This window comes from Mesoplodon bidens (assembly GCF_964165515.1).
Source record: "Mesoplodon bidens genome assembly, chromosome: 3".
Classification (NCBI taxonomy): Eukaryota; Metazoa; Chordata; class Mammalia; order Artiodactyla; family Ziphiidae; genus Mesoplodon; species Mesoplodon bidens.
In genome coordinates, this window is record NC_138178.1 from 38390302 (window position 1) to 38414326 (window position 24025).

The following is a 24025-nucleotide window of genomic DNA, read 5'->3' on the forward strand; positions in this document are numbered from 1 at the left end:
ATGACAAACCGAGAACAAATATTTGCAACTCATACCACAAAGGGCTAATCTCCCTAGTACTTAAAGAGCTCTCTCAGGTGATTCTGAAAAGACCAATGACCATCAGAAAATCGGGCAGGGGCTACCAATAGGAGGTTAATAGAAAAGGAAATAAAAACAGTTCCTAAATATAAAAAAGATGCACAGCCTCTTTGATAAAAGAAATACAAATTAAAACCACAGGAAGAAAACACTTTTTGCTTATCAGATTGGCAGATATAAAAAAGTAGGAGGGCTTCCCTGGTGGCGCAGTGGTTGAGAGTCCGCCTGCCGATGCAGGGGACACGGGTTCGTGCCCCTATCCCGGAAGATCCCACATGCCGCGCAGCGGCTGGGCCCACGAGCCATGGCCGTGGAGCCTGTGTGTCCGGAGCCTGTGCTCCGCAACGGGAGAGGCCACAGCAGTGAGAGGCCCGCGTACAGCAAAAAAAAAAAAAAAAAAGTAGGAGAACCCCTTCTGTTAGCAAGGTTTGGGAGAAACAGCACTTTCATACTTTCGGTGCTTGTGGGGATAGCCCTGAGGGCATTAGCTAACACAATTTTCCACGCGCATCCTCTTTGACCCAGCAATTCTACTTCCAGGAGTTTATCCTACACAGACACATGTGCATCATGATGTAAATGTAAAATTATCTGTTGCAGCATTGTGAAAGCAAAAGGTTGGAAATAAATGAAACCTCCCTCTAGCAGACTAATTAAACAAATGATGGCCCATTGTGGAATACTAAGAAGTCAAGACATATGTGGAGGAAGCTCTTCCTACATTCATATGGGAGAATCCCTCGGTGGTATTTCATGAAGAAAAGCAAAATGCAGAAGAGTATACAGATACTACCGTGTGTGTGTGTGTGTGTGTGTGTGTGTGTGTGTGTAATTGTTTTCGGAAAAATAGTCAAGAAACTGGAAACATTGGTTGAAGGGAAACATTTGTTGATGATGTCTGGGGGAATCTTTTCATGGGAGTGTAACCTGTCTTTTAAAAATAAATATACATATAAGCTATCCAGGAGTTGAGGATGTTTATGATATGTGTAACTATAATAAATTTACTCTGATAAACCTCAGAGCCTACAAGGGCAACACTGAAGGACAGAACAAGGTCATAGACTCTGCTGGTTGATGAGCGAACTACTGGCAAATGCAGACACTGCTTCTTGAGCAGAAATGTAAAAGGAAGGAAATGATGCAGCTGCCTGGAGCTTTCAATAAGAGGAACGCAGTTCCAAAAGGCTGAAAGAAGCCACTGTTGAAGGCTGTGGTTTAGCCCTGTTGAAATGGCAGCCCTTTGCTATGACATGAGAACAGAAAAATATTTCCTCAAATAGTCAACGACTCCACCCTTGTGAAAACTCACGGCAACTTAGGCACCAAACCTTCATACTTGTCCATACGACAAGAGAGCATCACAAAATCATACAGATAAGCATATTCTAGAAAGTTCTGCTAAAGCAAAGCACATCTCTCTTTACACATGAAGGACAGATTCAAAAGACAACGGCTGGTGTCACTGCTTATACCTATTATTAGCAATGAACTACGAACGACTTTCAAAACTATGAAGGATGAAACGTATATTCAGAGTCCTCAGTTTTATTTCATATCAATCTGAAACAGCTAGAAGAAATCAAAAATTTAAATATCATCAAAAAAACAAAATAAAAATCATCTATATCCTCACAACCCTTATGAAACTATTTTCACTTTTGTTTCCTTTTTACCTGTATCTACTTGAATATAGAGTATTGATATAGTTATAATATTGGTATATCAATATGTAGATATATAATTCTGTCCTCTGCTTTTTTCACTTATTCCCTGTTTTTACATATAGTTATAATACTAAGTTCTGGATGACTGCACAAAATTCTAACCTGTTTATTAGCTATAGTTTAGAGAGCAAACATTTATCTGGCACCTTCTATGGACACATTACATAATGTAATTTACCCCTCACAGCAACATGTATTATCAGGACCTCTTTTTACACACCAGGAAATAGTGTCTAAAGATCCAGCAGGCAGTCGACCTTGCATTTGAACTCCACATCTCTGACCTGATACCCACGTTCTTCCCCCTGCGTTATACTGCTGCTGCCTCCATTGAGGATCCTTTTGTTCCCAAAGTTTATTATTACAATAAACAGTGCTGGTAGAATATCTTTCCACATCTCATTTTTACCTTTCTAGAATTTTTTTCATTTTTTTCAACACAGTAAAAAAGTCCAGCAAGATGCCTCCCTACCCTTCTCCACTCCCAATTCCTGCTTCTGAAAGACAAGTATTTCAATTCTGTTGTTTGTCCCTACTCTTTTATACCTCCCCTAAAACATGCATTTTCTCCACCACCCCACCCATTCTTTTCAATATTGTTATAGCAACACGTTTGAATTAATTTTCAGCATTTATATTATAACTATGTAAATATCAGTCACAACTAAGTCACATATTGTATTTTTCTTGTAGGACTCTTCATTTTCCCTCAGGTTACCACTTTTATCTTTTCCTCATTAGCTTAGTTTTCTTTGCACCAATCACCAACTTATTTCCAAACTCTAAAGGACCCCATAAGTCACTGGACAGTCAAAGACATCAGACAATCACCTGTTTTGCTTGATCCTGGAGACACTGCTCAAGGACCCCTCTGTGCCTGCTCCCTCTGGAAGGGCTCCCCTTCCCCCCATCCTGCGAGGCCCCTTTGCCTCTCTCCTGTGTTGTGGACCCCATGGCCACTATTCCTTGGCTAACTTCCTTCTTTTGGTAGAAGTCGGCTTCCACTAGCTTCTTGAGAAAAAGTAAATTGGAAAAAAAACTTTTTGAGACCAACTCTCCATATCTGAAAATGTCTTTATTTTACCCTCACAGTAGGTTTAGTTTGTCTGGTACATAAGTCCAAGTTAGAAACCGTTTTACCTCAGGATCTTGAAGGCCTTGCTCTACTGTCCTCCAGCTTCTAGTCTGCCATTGAGATCTGGTGTCATTCTGATGCCTGGCCCTTGTGTGTGCTCTATTTCCTTACTTTCCACAAGTTTTTGGGATCTTGCTTTAGTGCCAATGTTCCAAAATTTCACAAGAGCCTTGATTAGGTCTTTTTCATTCTCTGGGCTAGGATTTCAGAAGCTCTTTCAATCTGGAGTTTTCAGGTCCTATACTTATGGGATAGCTATTGGGATACTTCTTTGATAATTTCTTCCCCTTCACTTTCTCTAGCCTCTTTCTGGAACTAAGACAATTTGGATATTGGATTTCTTGGACTGAGCCTCTAATATCTCTTCCACTTTTCTTTGTTATTTTTGTTGTTACTGTTATTAATATTAAGTTATAAGGACTTCTTATTCTACCTTCTGGAAGAGATCTTCATTTAATCTTCTAATCTCTTTATTTATCTTCTCCATTTGTGCTCCAAAAGTTCTTCCTGTTCTCTGAACGATGCAATTCTTCTTGCCACAAGGATGTACATCTTCTCTTCCCTCTGAGTATGCTCATGACAGGTTTTCTCCAGTTTACTTTGGTTCCCTCCATTGTGTTTCCTCCCCTTCCTTTCATCTGCTTGCTTTATATCTTTGCCTTTCATGTTCAAGGCTTTCCTTACATGTCCAGCAACTCTTGGTGGTCTGCTCCTATGGCAGGAGAGTTGATGCCCAGCTATCTGTCTACATAGGCTGGGCCTGTCCATCTGTGGGCTCCAGCCGCTCTGCTAGAGGACTCCCAAATAGCAGTCTTTGGGACTTTTTCCTTGGGAAGGTTAGTTTCCCCAGATGGGAGTCCTTCCATCTCCTTGGGGAACCTGGTCATGCCTGGGACTTTCCACGCACAGACTCTGTGGCCTGGCGCTTCACTCCCACTCTCAGTGTGCCAGTCTCCTGCCAGGGCGGAGGCAGGGCAGTCACCTGGTTGTGTGGGATGGGAAGACAATGGGGGACCCTCCACCAGTCTTCGTGGTTTCAGACATCTTTCACACCCCATCCTCAGGGATGCCTCGTTCCTGAGCCTTCAAATCAGCCTGCCTCTTGCAGAGTTCTCACTCTGTAGGCTGGGGTTTCAGCTGTCTCTGCTCCTCTAAGTTAGTTTCTACTTGTCCATCTGCTTTCCACTCATCTGCTCCCCTCTCCTATCCTATTCTCTATGTTCTTGAGAATTTGTGCCTTTTTTCCCCTTGTTATCATTTTAGTGGGGATTCAAGAAGAGGTGAAGATAAACATGTGTTCGATCTGCCACTGTTAATCAAGCCTGTTAGCTTTTCTCTTTGTTTACATGATTTCTTTGTGTTGAATTCATAGCAGTGGAATCAACATTTTTGCTCCTTTATTTATGATCTGTGTCTTTATGTATTTGCTCAGTAAACATTTATGGAGCACCTAGTGTGTGCTGGACATGATCCTGGGCAGTGAGGACACATGGCAGAGAGAAAACAACAAGGACTAAGGAGTCAAGACAGACCAGGGTCCAATCTCAGTTCTTACAGCTCTGCACCTTTGGGCAAGTCAATTCACCTTGTTGAGTTGCATTTACTTATTAGTTAAAAACTGGAGGATAGAGGTGATGAATAATAACACCCATTTTGGAGGGTTCTTCTACAGATGAAATAAAATATATTGAAATCACTGAACTTGGTGGATAGTAGCCACTCAAGAGACAAGGGTATTTGTTATTTTTGTTGTTATTGCTGTTAATAGTAAGTTATTTCATAATTTATCATGGAATACCAACTAGTAAATAATTTTAATGCAGATGAATGTAAATTCTATAATGGAAGTCCCAGAGGCTGTGAGATAACCAACAACTCACTCCAAGTGTGGAGGAGGATAACCAGGAAGGCTTCCTCATAGAGGTGGTATCTGTGTTCTCTCAAATAAGGAGTCTGTGTAAAGGTATGGAAGGATTCCAGGCAGAAGGAATGACAAGTGTAAGACACAGGCCGGAGAGAACACAGGGTATCAGGAAATGTGGGGTGATTTGATGTGTCAGGAACACAAGGCATGTGGGTGGGAGAGAAGAAGCAAGGCTGATGCTGGACCTCACCCCACAGGTGGCTTAGAGCAGGGGCATGACATGACCAGATTTGTGCTTTAGAAGACAACTTGGAGGCCTGCAAGGTGGTTAGAAGGGTAGAGAATAGATGTGCAGCTATGGGATCAGTCCAAGCAAGACCTGATGATGCCCTGAACTGAGGCAGAAGCAATGGGATGGTGCGGAGAGACAGACTGTGGAGGTTGAGCTGATAGGAGTCAGCGGCTGTAGCCACCATCATACTCCCTCCTCCTGGATACAGGGTGAGTCTGCGTGCCTGAAGTTAGGTGTGGCCATAAGCCCTGCTTTAACCAACGAAATGGAAAAGAAAATGACTGAGGGTCCCTTCTGGGTAGCAGTGAGTTGTCTCAGCCCTTTTCCCACCTCCGTGGTGGCCATGGAAGCACACATGGAGATGACACCTCCAGCAGCTGGGGTCCTAGTGGGAATACAATCAGTAGAGCCCTCCTGCTGGTTAAAGTAAACATGTAGCAGGAGTGAGAAATAAATGTTTGTGGTTTTAAGACACTGAGATTTAGGGGTAATTAGTTACCACGGCACAAACTAGCCTATCTTGACTAATGCTGTGTCCAATTTAATTTCATATTGATCATATTGCCAGATTTTCCTCTGAGTATCCAACAATACTCCATTTTTAAAAGTTTCATTGCTACCAAGGCTGAACATTATTTGGTATTTATTACTAGTCTTTCCTCTTGTGGAAATTACCTAGTCATATCCTTTACCCACTTATCCACTGAGGTCTTAGAGATGTCCAAATATTCTTGTATGAACTTGGTGTACATGATGCCCTTTGTCATTTTTATAACTGATCTAGCTAATAATGTTAATATGAAAATAGCTACAATAAAGCAGCTATACTTACTGAAGCCTTACACATGCTAAGCGGCCTATAAACCGTTTCACATGCTGTCTCTTTTTATTCTCATACTGAACCTATGAAATAAGTGCTCTTATGCCCATTTTACGAATGAGGGAACAGACACTTAGCAAGGTGAAGTGGCCTGGCCAAGAGGGGCCAGAGCTGGCATTTAAGCCCAGGTGGTCTCACCACAGAGCCCGGGCTCCACATCTCCCTGCGCAACAGCTGCTAACTTCTCCCTCTGCCTGGCGCCCCGGCACTCACCTTCCGAATCTTGGGGAAGACCTTCATCCAATTTGACTTTCTCCTCTAGCTTCCTATTTTTTCCCCTTCCTTTCTTTCTCAGCTTTGGTTACCACACTCATTTTTTTTTTTTCCCTCAGTTTCTATGAGCCGACTTCTTTTCTGACCCTACTACTGAAAACTCATCCTCAAAAATCCCTGATTCTGGGACTTCCCTGGCGGTCCAATGGTTAAGACTCCATGCTTCCAATGCAGGGGACGCGGGTTCGATCCCTGGTCGGGGAACTAAGGTCCCACATGCCGCACGGTGCAGCCAAAAGATTTTTTAAAAAATCCCTTCCCCCCCCCCCATATCCTCAAGTCCATTCTCAAGTAGGTCTGTGTCTTTATTCCTGTTTTACCCCTAGGTTCTTCATGACATTTTTTTTTCTTAAATTCCATATATATGTGTTAGCATACGGTATTTGTCTTTCTCTTTCTGACTTACTTCACTCTGTATGACAGACTCTAGGTCTATCCACCTCATTACAAATAGCTCAATTTCATTTCTGTTTACGGCTGAGTAATATTCCATTGTATATATGTGCCACATCTTCTTTATCCATTCATCTGATGATGGACACTTAGGTTGTTTCCATCTCCGGGCTATTGTAAATAGAGCTGCAATGAATTATACTCCAATAAAGTTGTAAAAAAAAAAAATCCCTGATTCTTTCTGGCCGAGCTCCAAGGCCCTTGGTCAGCCCTCATTCTTCCTCACTTTCTGTGGTTTCTGACACTGTCTCCTGCCATGCCTTCCTTCTCTGGCTTCTATGGCAGCCGGGGCTCCTGGTTCTCCTCTAACCTTTCTGACTGCCTACCTCTGGCTTGCTCACTGGCTCTTCCTCCCACCCTCACCTGCCATAGCCATCGGTCCTCAGCTCTCTCTGCCCCTCTGTCTTTCTCCCCCCCCCCCACCCCGCACCGGCAGCCGCTCTGGGATCCGCATGTCGGGCCTTAAGCTCACACCTAAGCCACACCATTGCCACATTTGCACCTGGGCACAGGTACATCCCACAGACTGCCCCAAACTAAACAGCTTTCCCTAAGAAAGCAGCTTCCCTACTGGACTTCTCTATTTCTGTCAGTGATTCTATTCTTCTCTTAACTGCTCAGTAACCTCTGCATTTTCTGTGATTCAGCCCTTCCCACCAATGCCCAAGGCCATTCCATTATCCACCAACATTTGACTGATTGATTCTATTGATTCTACCTTGAAAGGCATCTGGAATTTGTCCCGTCCTTCCCTTTCCTACCACCACTAGTGGTCGTGGGATCAAGTCCAAACACCTCCTTTCTGGGAATTTGAGACTCCATGTGATCTGACCTCCTCTTTCTCCCCTGAAGACCTGGGGCTCTCTGCTGTAATCAGACAGCTCTTGTCACACCAGATCATGGCATAGGGACCTGGCAAAGAGCTGGCCAGGAAGCAGCTATGGAGACTAGGCCAGTGATGGGGCCAAAGCACACTAGCAAACAAAATCAAGGACACAGTGAACAAAGGGCAGAGAGGGCGGCAGGTCCAAAGGCTACACAAAGAGCACCAAGGAGATGTTTGGGAATTGCAAGAGAGACGGTCAAAGTCCAGCCAAATGAAGATCCTGGAAGTGGGGCGACAGGAGCAGAGGGGTCGTGGGGTCAGGGCACAGCAGTGACAATGAGGAAACATGCCAAGTCGGTGAGGACTCCATCATCTTGTTACAGGCCAGCTGGCTGGGAGGCTAGCAGGACAAGGGGAGAGATGTGGGTGGGTGAAGAGTGCTGGCCCGGAGAGCAAAGTCGGTTTTCTACCGGAAGCGCTTGCTTAAAGGATGGATTTCACTGATTCATGCTCACACCAACCTCTCTGTCTTTTCTTCTTTCCAAACCAACTCATCTTCCAGGATCACACAAGACCTCAACATCCAAGCCACCATAGTGCCTTCTCCCTCTTTCTCTAAACTCCTTTATCACTTACCTGAATTACTCATTCTGACACTTAATCACCTGGGTTCCTACCAAAACTACCTAAAAACATTAGGGTGCTCTGACTCTGTGCAAAGCAGCAGCCATAGAGAATAAAGAAAATTTTAAGATGGTGTCTGTCCTTAAGCCTCTCAGAATACAGAAGAGAGATATACACACGGGAAGATATCATTTACATCCCTGTTGTTAGGTAGGAGCCAAAGGGACAGAAGAAGAGTGAAAGTCAGAGAATGCTGGAAGAACTAGGATATGGGGAGGCCTTGAGGGACGAAGAGGACTTTGATGTGCAGAGGAGATGGAAATACGAGAAAAAGGGTTCTGTGTGTGTGGGAGGGGACGAGTGTGGTATACACACAGAGAACAGACTGGAAGAGCAGGTTACTAAATATTAACTAACTTAAAAAAATACATATTTATGTATTCACTGAGAAGAGTCATCCTCTATTGAAATGCTAAGGAAGGAAAAGTCTGTACTGTTATGGCTTGGCAGATTTCAAGTTTAAAAAACATACATGGGGAATCCCCTGGTGGTTCAGTGGTTAAGACTCGGCTCTTTCACTGCCGTGGGCCTGGGTTCAATCCCAGGTCAGGGAACTAAGATCCCACAAGCCGTGTAGTGCGGCCAAAAAAATAAAAGAAAAAGAAAAAAGAAATAAAAAAACAAAAACAAAAACATGGAGTTTCTCACTTTATATTAATAAGGAATTACTGTTCAAGCTTTTGTTATCTGGCTGAAAACATCAGTTCCGGAGAAGTTGGTGCTGTGCACACGTCAACAGGAAAGTCAGGTTGGCTGGCAATGGCATTAGTACTCAGTGGAAACATGGAAAAATACACAACCTGCTGCTTCTTGTGGACCTCTCCATTCCCACAAGGCCAGAGACGGTTTGGGATCAACCACTGGACCTCCAGGCTAGGAGGTTTCCCAAATGCTCTGGATGATAGACTCTTAATGTCTACCTCAGTAATTAAGCCCTCCACCTTGACGCCAGGCACCCTTGCTGACCGAGAGTCCTCACTCTATGATTAGAAACGACATGGGGTGGAGATTTAGGGTGGTTCCCAAGCTGCCGCAAGGGCTGACTCATTTCCAGGGCTTGTGGTGACACTGCACCGCAGGCAGCCACCTTGGGCAGAGGAAGTGCTTGCTCTGAGGAGGACAAAGCCCTTGAGAGAGGGCACTGCTCAGCCTGGCAGACAGTTACTTGGGGTGGTAACAGGGATGGCATCTCATCCAATCACGTGAAACATCAATTCGTCAAGGATTACAGCTTTCTGTATGAGTAAAAGCTTTGCTTCCTAGAATTTCATGGAGGGGTAGATTTCCTTAGAAATGCAGGAGGATGCTTTCCTTGAGTTAACCACCAAGCAGATTCTGATCCTAAAACCCAGTCCCCCCAACAGACTCCATTTGCACAGAAGGTATCCTCGAGGCTGCTGCAGAGAACTGGGGGGTTCCAAAATTGGTCGCTTCACACACCGCTGCTTCAGACAAAGATGAAGTAAAACTGCAGTCAGCTCTTAACCCTCTACACCGCTGGATGGCAACAGGGGCAGTTAGAGTTTAGAAATCATACTTATTAACCCTCTAGAACACACTTGCAAAGTCAAATTGCTGTCTTAATTATACTTTACTAGTAAAGCAAATACTGCTTTGTAGTATCGAGTGTACTGTCATAGTGAAGGGAGCCGTGCCGTGGAGCAGGCAGACAAAAGGATTAGTTTGACATCAAAATTGGTAAGCACTAAATTCATAGGATCAGTAGAACATGAGAAACTGATAAAAGTTGGCTACACTTGGAAATTTTAGAGTTTCTAGCAAATGAGGCCCATTTCCTGCTCCTGGATATTGGACTGATTTTCAGTCAACTACATATTGAGAAGGACCGGAAATGTGGATCTGATCCCAGGCAAATCCTGTACAGTAAATTGGGTTTAGTTAAGTTGTTTAAGCAAAATTAAGGATGATTGGTGGACAAAGATGGTCGCTGGGGCCTAATCTGGGAAAGACTGAAAGACAGGGTGACTTGGCAATGGGACCGGCCTTGCACAGAGCAGAGGCCCACTTGCCCATCCATATGTGCTGGGTTTGACACTGTTGTGATGGAATCAACTGTAGCACATGCTTCTTTTGCCTTTTTGAAGGCATGGTAGAGCCCTGAAGAATAAACTCAGGCATGATGAACAGGGGGATAGATTGGTCATACGTTTTTGGAAACTGAAATTGACTGCTTTAAGGAGTGCACGGCACATGGGAGATGTGCTGCCTTCCATCTGAAATAAATCAAAGAAGTCTTGAATATTCTGGATTTGGAAGTTTTTAGATCTTTCAGCAATTCCTGCATGAAGGCCAGAGACTCTAACAAGAAGCTACAACCTGTACCAAGGTTAGAGAAAGTGGATGAATTTCTCCACAGGCTCAGCTTGCTCATCTTAATTCAATACAAGAGGCCTCAAACATGGTAGCACTTTCCTCCTGGCCTCTTGGATAAGTGACCTGCTAGGGCAGAGACAGTACAGGTGGGCGACATCCAAGAGTTAAATTACCTGACCCCTGGCGAACTGAACACCTACCCCTAATGCATACCCCCTTATAAAAACCTCATCATCTGATGGCAGAAGACAGTAACAGAGGGTGGCTAACGCACCCCCGTTTGTCTGGTACTTCCCTGGTTTTAGCGTCGAAAGTTCCATATTCTGGGAAACCTATCAGTCCCGGGAAAACCAGGATGTTTTGTCAGCCTAGTAACAGAGTACAGTAGCCAAGGTTTAACAACTCTCAACTTTCTCACCTTGACCGCTTTGGTTTGGGCCATGTCATCAGAAACAAGAAATTTTAAGATGAAGTCACCTGAGAACGTGTCCTCACTGAGGCTAACCATCAATAATCAGTCTCAACAGAGATGATTTTGAGTCTTTCATCTTTCAAGAACTCTCTTGCAATGTAAGTTTCCCAAAAATGTGCTTGAAGGTCTGATGCTTATATAATAAGCCCACCAGAGTGCTACAGATCCACTTATCAATTGTTAATGGTTTACCACAAGCATCTAAGGAAATATTTGCACAGTTCTTAAAATGGGTAAAATCAGGTCAATAGAATTAAGACTCTTGGCAATTAGGAGATTATCCTATAAAAAGGACAAAGCTTTAGTGTTCAGCCAAGGAGGAAAGGATCTAAATCTGATTTGGAATGTCTCTGGGAGCAAGAGGGAATTAAGAATTTAAGCCCAAGATAATCAAATTCTTTTCAACTTTAACTCACTATAAATAAGCAGTGCTGGCTCCAGAATTTCTATCCAGGAGGGGCCTAGGGGTGGCAATCTGACTGGAAGGGGATGTGTGAAGCTGCTTTTGCATGGTGTTTTATTTAAGACTGAGAAAACACCAATTGTCTATATCCAAGACCCTTGCCCTAGCTTCCCCTGTGACACTGCCACTGCAAATAGACAGTAAAATAAAAAGGAGGCAAGGAAGGAAATGGGAAGGGGAGTAGGAGTTTATATACGGAGTCCTTTGCTCTTTAGATTTGGAAAATAATTCCATATACTGCAGTATCAGAGAGATCTGAATTAGTGCTTTTCTGTTGAGTACTTCTAATTATTTAATATGTCCTTGGTACATGAGAACAAAAATAGTGTATCTTGCATATATATAGTATTTTTATATATAGAATCAGGCTTTTATTTGGGGTACATAAAAGAAAAATGAATATTACTGTTAGGAAGGGAATGTGTATGACTGCAACAGAGAGGGAATTGGTATTGCTTGAGAGAAGAAATAATTAGGAAGCACAGTTGTGCAGAAACCAATAACATTTTTTGTTTTTGTTTTTGTTTTTTGGTTGTGCCGTGTGGCATGCAGGATCTTAGTTCCCCGACCAGGGGTCGAACCTGTACTCCCTGCAGTGGAAGCTTGGAGTCTTAACCACCGGACTGCCAGGGAAGTCCCTAAAAATTTTGTTCACAATGAGAAAGTTTTTAAAAATGACCTTTTAAAAATACCTCCCAACAATAGAGTCTCAGAGAAGTAGGTCTTCAAATGTTCATTAACCAAGACTAACGGAGGACCACTGGAAACTAAAAGGAAACTAAAAATATGGACTAATTATGATGAGAACAACATTTCAATAGGATTCTTGTTTGGAGTTTGTACTCTTGGTGAGTGAGGAGAGAAACAGAAGATGAACCCATTACGATCCATGGAAAGGTCATGGGGTTTCTGCCATTCTCTTATCAGTGTCTGAAGCAGCTTCAAAGAGGAAATGCTCAGAAAGGGCACCATAGCATAGGTGAGTCAACTACTATTTTTGACTTGGTGTTGGAATGGGTGCGACCCTCTTCTTCAAGTTTCAGGTATCTCTCAAACTCACAGGGAATAATAACATCCAGTTATTAATACAGGTGGCAGCTGGTTGCAGAAGAAACCCGTTACTTTTTTGTCTCTGGGGAAGAAAGGACCCACAAACATGTGGCTGAGGTTTTGATCACACTGCTTCCCTTCTCCAGACCCTGTAGGGACTCACAGATGTCTCTTGCATCCAATAAAAACACCTCAGCTATCCGCTTTTAGGCTTGTCTATTAGCTAAGTGTTCCATCACATTCCTCCTAAATGCCTTCATCTTGCTATACCACGACCCATACTGACAGGCCTGCTAATGAGTGAAAAAGTAGAAGCCTGGCTTCCCACAGGGAGTATATACATTTTAATAGCAGGCTTCCAGAGATGGGGCACCTGCTTCCTGTCTTCGTTTTCTAACCAGGACCTGGTGATGGAAAATACAAGGGAAGGGCAGAGGCTGCAAACTGCCTTTCTGCATAGACCTGGGGTTGCCCTGACTTACATTAAGACCAAACAACCAATCTATCTTCTTTCAGAGACAGCATGGTGACTTCCTAATAAACAAAACTTGAACAGAGACGAAGGTACACCTGATTCCCTGGAGTGCTCCTGAGCAGCACTGATTGCATAAGCTGAAAACAGTGTGGCTTCTTTCGCCTGAGCACGTGGCATTCACCAAAATGGGAACATCCCTCATCTACACCTGTCTATGGAAAACGAGAGACAGAACAGCATTATACTTAAAGATTTGGCATTGCTAGGAATCCTGTTCTGTCTGGTCAAGAGTATGGCTCTTGATTTGGGGGTACATGTACTCCACTGATGAAGAAAAGAGACAGACAGATCCCTAAAGAACAAGATGAAATGTGCTAAATGGACACAGAAGCTACATGCTGGGGAAACACAGGTAGGAAGATGGAAGAGGGCCTCATTCTGGCTGAAGAGGAGTTGGAGGAAGTCAGGCAAAGTTTCTCAGAATTGAAGCTATTTAAAGTTTTTCTTACAGGGTAAGGAGGTATCTTGGTGGAGAGAGAAAGAAGGGATTTGGGGGAGCCAGGGATGAAAACCTAAGGGGCAGGCACTTAACGGGCAATGGGAGAACGCCATGAGTGGTAAGGCGGGCCAGGTAGGCTGGGGTCACACTGTAGCACCCTGGGTGCTGGCCTGCTTGAAGAACCCAACTCAAGTGGTATTGTGACAGAGTGGGGCAGAGGCAGGGAGGTGACTCGGGACACTCCTGTAAAGCACAAGGGAGTGGCAGTTACACAGATGAATATATATGCAAAAGGCCCTGAGCTGTATACTTAAGGTTTGTGTATTTTAATATATGTAAATGATAGCTCAAAAAAGTACTTAAAAAAAACAAAAGCCCACGGGATCCAGTGTCCCCTTGTCTTAGAGCAAGGGGAGTGGGAATAGTTAGGAGAGGGCAGATACACAAGAGAATCCTTCACTTTGGGTTCTTGCCCTTACCTTGTAGCCAGGGCTCCCCAACCCCAGGGTCCTTCCCACAGGAAACTCTTCCGGTGCTTGGTGACAATGCAGTGGTCCTAGACTCAGAGGATGTTAGTGCTGAAAGGGTACTGCAGGAAAGCTACCTGTTTCATTTTATTATTTTAATTTTAATTTTTTTTCTGGCTTAAGTAGCAGAAATTATCTCTCACAATTTTAGAGGCTGGAAGTCCAAGATCAAGGTGTAAGCCAATCTGATTCCTGGTGAGAGCTCTTTTCCTGGCTTGTAGAAGGCCACATTCTTGCTGTGTCCTTATATGGTAGAGACAGAGCATTGGTATCTCTTCCTTTTCTTACAAGGGCACTAATCCTATCATGAAGGCCCCACCCATATGACCTCATTTAACCCATATTATCTCTTAGAGGTCCATCTCCAAATATCATCACATCAGGAGTCAGGGCCTCAACATATAAATTTGGGGAGGGACACAATTCAGTCCATAGCACAACCCATTTCCCAAGCTACACTGGGATGGTTCAATGTGAGTTACAATGGGAAAAGAGGTAGTATACATAGCCAGAATAATGGGGTCAATCAGCCCTGCTTTTTTCATGCATTACAGTTAAAGAATTACCATCAGAAACACTCAACCTTTTCTTCATGGCTTAAAACTAGAGATATATGTAAAGCACAGCTCTAGAATGTTCCCCTCTTCATGGCTCTGTGACTTCTAGTCACTGAGTCATTCACCCCCAACAAACAGCTGGGGTATTAGAAGTCTATGTGGTGTCTGCCGCATGTATAAATAAAAAGAATATTGATGCTGTCTTGGGTAGTACTTTCCTATCATAGCTTCATGATGAGAAGTAGCTTTGTAAGACTGTTTCATTTTATACACAAGGAAACCAAGGATCAGAGGGCCTGTCACTTGGTCCAGGGTTCTGCAGCTAGTTTAGAAGATCTCAGTTTGTATCCTAATCTACATTTCAAATCAAGCCTTTATCTCTACACCACTGCTGCCAGCGGCCATTAGGAAATCTGAACGGTTGACATAATTCTGAAGCTGTTAAAAATCAAATATTAGAACATATGTAGCAGCGTGGATAAATGTCCATGGTATGCCAAGTGTTTTGTTTTGTTTTAATTTTTTGATTGCGCCGCAAGGTATGTGGGATCTCAGTTCCCCCACAGGGTATTGAACCTGCACCCACTGCATTGGAAGTGCAGACTCTTAATCACTGGACCACCAGGGAAGTTCCCAGGGAACACAAAGTGTTAAAGCAGGTTACCAAATGCTATATATGCCCCTAATTTTGTTGCGGGAGAGTATCTGCAGCAGAAAAAACCCCACAGGGGTGATGACCAAAGTAGTAATGATATGAATCTCTGAGGAGGAGACTTACAGATGATTTTTGTATGTTTCACTTTATTCTCCATTAAAAAAAATGAATATGCATTAAATTTTTTATTCGGGAAAAATAGAGATCTGTATCATCATCTACATTTTCTCATAATACTGATTTGAGCTTTTAGTTTGCTTGTTTCACTGAAAGCAAACACTTCTTGAGAACAAAAAAAAGGAATTGCTAGGTAAATATTAATCTGTTGCTAAGTGAACAAGAGACATATCATCCCATCTTAGAAAAGTTTTCTTCCAGACATTAAAAGGTTCACTTCTAATGTATCTTCAGATAGGTGATCTCAAAACAGATTTAAATGCTTCAGTGCCGAAAGGAGGGAAAAAAATCCCTATTCTCCTAACAGGTTTTCGATGTTCACCTTTCACCGACTTTTTTTTCTACACCAGAACAGCAAGAGACTATGTCCTGATTCCGGACATAAGTCATAATAACTGGCCACTTTCAGTCGGGGTTACTGATTAACACCATTAGCTTGTTGTAAATCAATTAACTGACATTTCTAGCCTAGATGATTGTTTGTGAAGGCTGCAGACAGGCTTCCTCTGGGAAAAAAATCTTCAAAGTCCCAGGAGAAGCATTTTTACCCATAACAGATATGTTTCCTGCCCTCAGCTTCAAATATATGGAAGGCTGTTACAAACACGCCACACAGAGAAAGAACATCAAGGCCACTGGCTTCTGACACTGATTAAAATAGAAAGAGGGTCATGCAGGAATCGGAAGGCCACTCTGGGGCCAGTCCTGCTAGAGACTCTTGTCGTGGGCTGGCCCCTCACTGCTCTCGGCTTCCTCTCTCTCACCTGTACCCTGAGAAAGGTTTTTGTCCCCCTCCCTGTGGATAGGAAGGAAGCCAGCTCTGGGGTCACAGACTTGGGTCCAGTCGCCGCCTCTGCTACTCCTCATTTCCCCATCCTTAAAATGAGAGGAAAAATGAATCCAACCTCAAAGTTGTTAAGAGGATTAAATGGCATAATGCCTATGAGAGATACTCAAAATTTTAAATGCAGTAATGTGGATGAGAGAGTAACGGGAAGACATTTGGTGATGTGCTACGTGAACACAGGATATAGTTTTTCCCAAAATTAAGAGTATAAATAAAAAATAAGAACCTAGTTAAAAGATGGAGGGGAAAAGTGAATCCTTTTGCCCTTTAATAGTCATTTGTCACGATCAAGTCAGAGAATGTGGGTGTTTGGCATTTAGCTGTTTTAAGTAATGTTCCACCGTGTTTTAGGAGGGCTGGTCCTGTGCTCAACAGGACAGGTCTTGGAAGTACATAGTTTCTGGGGAATTGTCCTCTCACAGCCACCTTCAAACCATAGTTAAGTCCTAAACATGCATCAGCTCTGCCTTTAACCTAGGCTGACCTCCACCTCTCCCTGATTTGGGTTTCACCAGGAAGGAGCGTGGCAACTGGTTAATGAAGTGGGTGGTGGGAGAGGGTGGCCAGAGCCACGAGGTCCAAGGAGACGGTGACCAGGGATGCACTTCCATCCCAGGAGGGAGGGTGGGGGCAATCGCAATAGAGGTCACGTAGCGCCAGGACAGTTCCATAGGCTCATTGAGAAAGAGTGCCAGGAAGGGGAAAAAGCAAAGAAAAACTGTTGGACTTATGTCTCTGGGGTATTTTTCAAAGAAAAACAAGAAAAGAGGTTAAAAAAAAACCCTGCCAAAATCAGCTTTTTTTTTTTTTTTTTAAACACTTTTAACAATTAGTGTGGAATCAAACCTTATGTGATGTTTATCCAGAGCCTGGACAGGAGCAACTTTCCCAGGGCTTCCTCTAATTACTTAGGAACCAATGCTGGGTGGAAACATGTACTCATCTGCCTATAATCTTGTAGGGCTTTTAATATCTTGGTTTTCAAAAGCTCTCTACAAAGAGAAGACCTGGGAACTGGGTCTAACTGGGTCCCACTCAATCTGAAATCGGGTGCAAATGTTCCTTGCCAGATGAGTGAATTATCTAAATTAAGTATGGAAGAAAAATGCTGGACAATTTTGAAAACATACCGATTCTGTGCACGCTCCTCAGAGAGGAGCGTTTTCAATGCAAACACTGCTTGCTAAGAACACCACGTCCTTGATAATGGTTGTGGAGCCTACTGTAATGTAAAGTCCCTTCAGCAGGGGCGGGTCCAAATTTACTATGATGACATTTATATGGTACATGGCAGTCCACAGGTGTTAGGCAATATGACGGAGTTATAAGTCTCTCTCGACTTGATAGCAGCTTTTTGGAGTCATGGCATTATTGTTACAACTACGAGCAAACTGTACACAAACACCCAAAACACCTGCAGCCCACAGCTCACCCGTGGGTAACAGCACATGAAAATGAACTAGATAACCAAAGAGGACAAAGCAAGAGCCCAAACTCTCAGGTGTCTCTGCTGCCCATCTGCTCTTAGAAGGGAATCATTCACCCAACAGAAGCAGTGAGAGGTTATACCGGGATAGAGGGAAGAGCTTCTGCTACTGTCCACTGAGTATTAGAAACTTTGTTAGGCGCTCCGGGGACACGGCTGGGATAAGACAGCTCTCCAAGCAGCATCCATCTGGAAAGGCACAACTGGCAGAATGGACTAAGCTTGAAGAGGCACAAACAAGGTGAAGCAGCAATGATGAGGAAGGAGAAAGGAACTAAGACCCCAGAGAGCAAGGACTGCTTCATGTGAGAGGCTTGTCCCAAGTGCTGCAGGAAGACGGAGTTATTCAGAAGACATCAACAGGGGAAGACTTCACGAGGCATCTCCTGAAAATAGCACGTGTGATGTGGAATGCAGATATCCTTTGTTTTACAACTACGGTTTCCTCTATCAGAAGCAGTGCTCACCCCTGCCACCCCCAAAACACAGACCTGGGGCTTCTGCAGGGAAATATGGTTCACTTGCAATGAAAACCCTCTCTTTAAGTGGATTCTCTTAGTTAATGCTCAGTATATTTTTCAATAAGGCAGAGGGACAGTGCCCAATGAATGAGCCTGTGCTTTTTTTGCTCATTAATTATTTTGGGTCAGGACGATCTCTCTGTCTTAGAACTGGCAACAGAGCATTTGATAAAGGGCTAGAATATTGTCTAAGCTTTCTGTATCTACCTAAAAATGACAACTGTTTTCTGCAAAGTCCTTGTCATGGATGATGACACCACATCGTGGAGGAAGGGATGTTTCCAGGCAACAAAGATCTGAGGCTGTCTCCTACCCTCTAGGATTCAAACGCCAGGCTCCTATTGAGACGGTGGCTACTTTAACACCAATGATACTAGTTTACATGGATGCCTTGAGGACACATTGTGAGAACGTTCTTCTTTGAACACTGCAAAGACAGATCAGCAGGCAGGTGTACAGGTGGGTTTGAGGTCTACTCACTCTTTGGTCAGAAGAGGACAGGACTTGAGCAGGAAGCATGAGAGCCCCGAGTCCTGGAAGTAGAGTTCAGGTGGGGCCGTGGGGCTCTTCAGGTTCAAACACCGGACGATCACATACAGCACAGCAGCCACTGCAGCCAGCTTCACCCCGTCAAACACGGCCGGGAGCTCGGGGGTCTCCAGCATGGCATTCATCTTGATCTGGGGAGCAGGGGTACAGGCAGGTTTAGAAGCACGTGGGGAGGGGAGGAGCCCACCACACAGAGACAAAGCCAGCGATCACCTGTCACGATCCAGATGTGTCCGCAGAACCCACCCTGGCTGATTCCCATCGGTGCCTTACAAGTACCAACAGACTGGCAACAACCCAGATCATGAACAGTCCTGAACACTAATAAACTGGGCTGGGTGGTGTTTCTTTTAATCTAATGAACATTTATTTCTAAGATGAGTGAATTGGAAAATGCTGAGAATAGCGTCCTGTTGAGAGCAGGAGAAAGGAGTCCAGTCGGAGAGGTACAAGGGGGACCAGGAGGCGAGCTTTGATTTCTGTTACCAGGCAACCTTGAATCTCTCTGCAGACTTAACCTGCACCTGGAGCACCAGCTGCACGTGAGGTGCTGTGTTTACAGTCTCGGACAGAGACGTGAGATGGGACTGCTGTTGCCACCAGGTGAGGCTGTACTGCCTGCTGGCCTCACCTCTGTTTTCAGAGCAGGAAGGGCCTGATTCAGCCACCTGCTCCTTTGGAGGCAGCCCTGGTGCTGGAGCCAAGTTCAGGCTCAGCCCAGGTCACAGTGGTTCTTGCTCCTGGGAGTTGTAGGCAGTGTGAAATGGAACTTGGCCACATTTTTCCCGACCGAAGGCAACTGACTATAGCCGTTAGTCCAAAATTGGGCTAAAAGTGGACCAAATTCAACTGCTAGACCAAAATTAAAAACTGGAGTACGGAAAATGTACATGCATGTCTGGCTTTTCATCTTCTCAGGTAGCTTTATTTTGTACACAGAACACACACACACACACACACACACACACCACTCCAAACAAAAAACCAAACATCAACATCAACAAAACTCCATCCTTTTCCTTGCTGCAAGGCAGGAAAACAGAACATCAGCTGTTACCTTAAAAATCAGGGAAACCACAAGCTAACAAAAAGGAGAAAATGGTAACTCTGGCAGCCAAGGTAGCTATGGCAACAGCTTCCCCTGGAATGGTTTCGAGTAGCCTCTGCTAAAAACAGCATGAGAACTCTGGTGGGCAACGGTGCAGACAGAAGATGCAGGACAAAACAATCTCTCAAAAACGTGTTTGGGGCATAACCGAATGAACTCATTTGAGACCTACAGCCAGGCCAGAGAGGTCTCAGAAGCCCTTTTCTAAAATCGAGGTGATTTTGGCAAATACAGAACGCAAACACACTGTAGACGATCTCTGGCAGGGGTTCCAACTCAGTGAGGAAAGGCAATCAAACATCCCACAAGTTATCATATGACATCACTCATATGTGGAATCTAATTAAAAAAAAGAAACAAATGAACTTATTTACAAAACAGAAACAGACTTACAGATATTGAGAACAAACGATGGTTACCAAAGGGGAAAAGTGCGGGGGTGGGGGGGTGGGAATAAATCAAAAGCTTGGGATGAACACACACACACCACTATATATAACACAGATAACCAGCAAGGACCTACTGTACAGCACAGGGACCTCTAGTCAGTATTCTGTGATAACCTATATGAGAAAAGAATCTAAAAAAGAATGAATATATGTATATGCATAACTGAATCACTTTGCTGTACACCTGAAACTAACGCAACACTGTAAATCAACTATACCCCAATTAAAAAAAAAAAAAAGATCCCAGCTCCTTAACTCACCATCAGGGCAAGAAAATAATTTTTTAAAATTTATCTGGCATGATTTAGAATCAAGGCTGGACCTCAGAATATACTTTTCAGCTGCATCAACCTTTGACCTTTTATGAGCTGACAGTTTCCTTAAAACTTAATCTCTGGGGACATGTCACCTCACTCCTAGGGCCATGTCCCCCAAAGGCTGTTCCTCAAACCCTTAAAACAAGGATTCTTTTAACTTGGGGTCTGTAGGTCCCCTATGGAATTCTAAGGTCCAGGAACTCCCTGAAATTATACATGAAAGTGTGTGTGTCTGAAAGTTTTCTGGGAAGAGGGTCTGCAGATTTGATCAGATTCTTCAAGGGGCCTGTGACCTAAAAAGTACACAGCACCGCACTCAAAGATGCTCCAGGGGTTGCACCTGTGGTCCCTGTCCCTCATCCCTCCAAAGCCCTGCCACCTATACCAGTCAAACCGACGAGAAACAAACATCCAAGAAGACACAGCTTGTTAATAGGGATTTTTTTAAAAATTCATTTTATTGAAATATAGTTGATTTACAATGTTGTGTTAATTTTAATAGGGATTTTTAAAGTGTAGTTAGTGAAGGGCCAAAACCAAAACCTAGCAGGAATTCCAGTTTCTCTGACATGATGCTGGTGATATGGAACTGAAACAGATATCCTTCTTGTCCCCTTGGTTGCAAAGAGAGGAGAGGAATGCATTGGATGGCTTGACCAGTTTCCTGGCTGGTCTAGAGCAGACTTATTGAATTAAAAATGTACAAGAAGTCCCTCTGTCCCCACTTCCACTCACTACTTACTAATGTCAGGGAAGGTGGAGAGAAGAAGCAAAAATAAGAGTCTCGCCAATACGTACCTATGTCACCTGTTCCTCTCTACTGCGAATATGAACTGTTCTTGAAAAGCTGCACAGCTGGGCCGGTCAGGTCAGATCTCACTCGATTTAACCTAAAAGCTGAAAAGATCGGATGGTGATCTATTAAAGGCTGAGAAAGAAGCAATTTAACTGAAATATAAGCATAGTCTAAGTTTTTCTGCATTTAAAGTCTTTAGGGAAAAAGACAATTTCTTTAATTAACACATGTGATGCACTCTTGGCTGTTTGGACAGACCTGCTGGTGAAGCCTCTGTGAATCCACAGACTGACGGGCTCTCTGTGGTTTCCAGGACGAGTTATTTGCTGCGTTCAAAACTCTGGCTAATGCAAACTCACACTGTTTTTGTCCTTTAACTTGTAACATAATCTTCAGAAACACCTGACAGGTACCATCTCTGTGTGACCAATGAAATAACTTAGCCAGGTCTAGGTCAAGACAGCAGGCAGTTGACTTGTTCCATCTCTCCCAGGTATACAGCAACGACAGGAAAAATATGAGCTGAGAAAAGTAAAAGGGCACAGATGGGCTCAAAAACACAGTTCCAGAAAGAGAACAGAACTGAAAGTAATAAGTGGGGAGCCGTAACACCTGCCAGATCTGCTCCATACTGGGGGCTGGAGGCTGGCTACTCAGGGCCATCCGGAGCTAAAAGTGCTCACCGTGAGATGGGGAACCAGAGCCAGGCCCACTGGGCTAAAGATCTGTGGCTTCGAAAGCAGCAGAGGAAACACACGAGAGAAAGGGGTGGGGGAGGGACAGCCAGTGTTTATATAGCACTATGTATGTGCCAAGCTCTGCTCTTCATACTTTACCCATCCTAACGCTATTAATTGTATGTCTGAGGTAGTTACTATTATTATCCCCATTTTACAGACGATGAAACTGAGGCATAGAAAACTTGAGTAACTTGCTCAAGGTCACACAGCTAGTAGGCAGAGAAAACAAGATTCATACCAGGCTCCAAAGAGCGTGCTTTTAACCACTGCTGTGTGAAAGCAGGAAAAGTAAAGAAAGAGAGAAACAAGAAAGAAAGTGGATAGTACCTGAAAACACAAATGAGACACCAAAAGCTTGCTCAAGTTCATGGGGCTGTAAAATAGTAGAGCTGGTATTCAAGCCCAATTTTCTCTGATTCCATCACACCAAAATGATTTAAAAAGAAAATGAAAGCCAGTTGAAGGGGAGATTCAATTAACCTTCAGAGTAGCCTTGTTCAACTTCAAATTTTTATTATTTCTTCACATTCTGAGACAAATTAGCCACAGAGGACCAGGCTTTTTTGGTGAGGGGACTAAAGAGCAATGTCTCCAGCCACATCACAAGCTACTTGACCTTTCCAGGGCTCGGCTGCCAACTAAAAAACAAGGGATGTGCCAGATCAGAGACCTTAAACTGGCAACCCATGGGATGGCAGTGCATTTAACTGGCATTTTTAAAAAATGAATTTATTAGCTGCTAAGTTATAAACACCAGGAGATTTCAGATAAAAACCTGGATCTCTGGTTTCTCTTGAGAAAAAAATCTGAAGATTTGGCAACACTGATCCAGCATTCTCACATGGCAGCAATAAATGGAGCTGGGCGGGGCTGCCCCCTCTAGATAGGCCATGCTCCCTCCTGGTTGCCACAGTTCCCACCACTCCCTATCATGGTCCTCAACAATGACCTCTGGCCTACTTAATCATTGCTGGTACCTGAATGGTCCCTGAAGGCATCTGAATGTGCAACCCTTGCAGAAATCTAAGGTCCTTACTAGCCCTGGATAAGTCTATATTGATTGAATATTCAAAACATAACACTATCAGTATATGTATAAATGTTAAATTAATAAAAAACAATTATGGGAAGGCAGAGTAGCAAGTAACAAGATGTAGTATGTTTTATTTATTGATATTTACACTGATGTTTATTTATACCTTCACTCTTTTCCACAAACTATTTGAGATAGCTTCAAGAGAATGCTGAATAGAGGACTTCCCTGGTGGTCCAGGGGTTAAGATTCCGTGCTTCCACTGCAGGGGGCGCGGGTTCAATCCCTGGTTGGGGAACTAAGATCCCACATGCCCCACAAAGAAAAAAAAAGAATGCTTAATAGACTTACACAGAGAAAGATTCAGAAATGTGGCTGACTGCTGATTGCTTCCCGGCAAGAAGTCTCTCCTCTCTTCTTTCAACACAAACCTGGAAAATGCGCCTAGCTAGAAAAAACTAACTACAGATCCCAGGCTCCATGGCAGGTAGGCGAGTCCACGTGACTAAATGCTGGCCAGTTCTGGCGGGGCTGCTCTGCTTTCTGGGGAGACTCCTTAAAAGGCAGGGAGTTAACTCTTCTTCTGCCCTTTTCCCTCCCTGCCTCCTTGGAACGCAGACGACAGGGCTGCAACTCCAACAGCTATCTTGGGCCGTGAAGTGACCTTGAGGTCACTCTAGGAGCCACATGGAGAGGACAGCAGAGGAGAAAGACAGAGACCTGGGGTCCCTGATGATTCCATGGAGCCACCATGT

At 43.8% G+C, this 24025-nt stretch overlaps 1 protein-coding gene across 2 annotated transcripts in view; it reads right to left on the reverse strand.

Annotated features, from left to right (window-relative positions):
• Positions 1-24025, reverse strand: part of ABHD2 (abhydrolase domain containing 2, acylglycerol lipase) — a 102865-nt gene that overhangs the window by 57367 nt on the left and 21473 nt on the right. For both annotated transcript variants that reach the window (XM_081227008.1, XM_081227009.1), the window contains 2 exons: positions 21500-21598; positions 18759-18958 (listed from right to left, as the gene is read on the reverse strand). In XM_081227008.1, the coding sequence (XP_081083134.1) occupies positions 18759-18952 (194 nt within the window). In that variant the 5' untranslated portion in view covers positions 18953-18958; positions 21500-21598. The remainder of the gene's footprint in view (positions 1-18758; positions 18959-21499; positions 21599-24025) is intronic.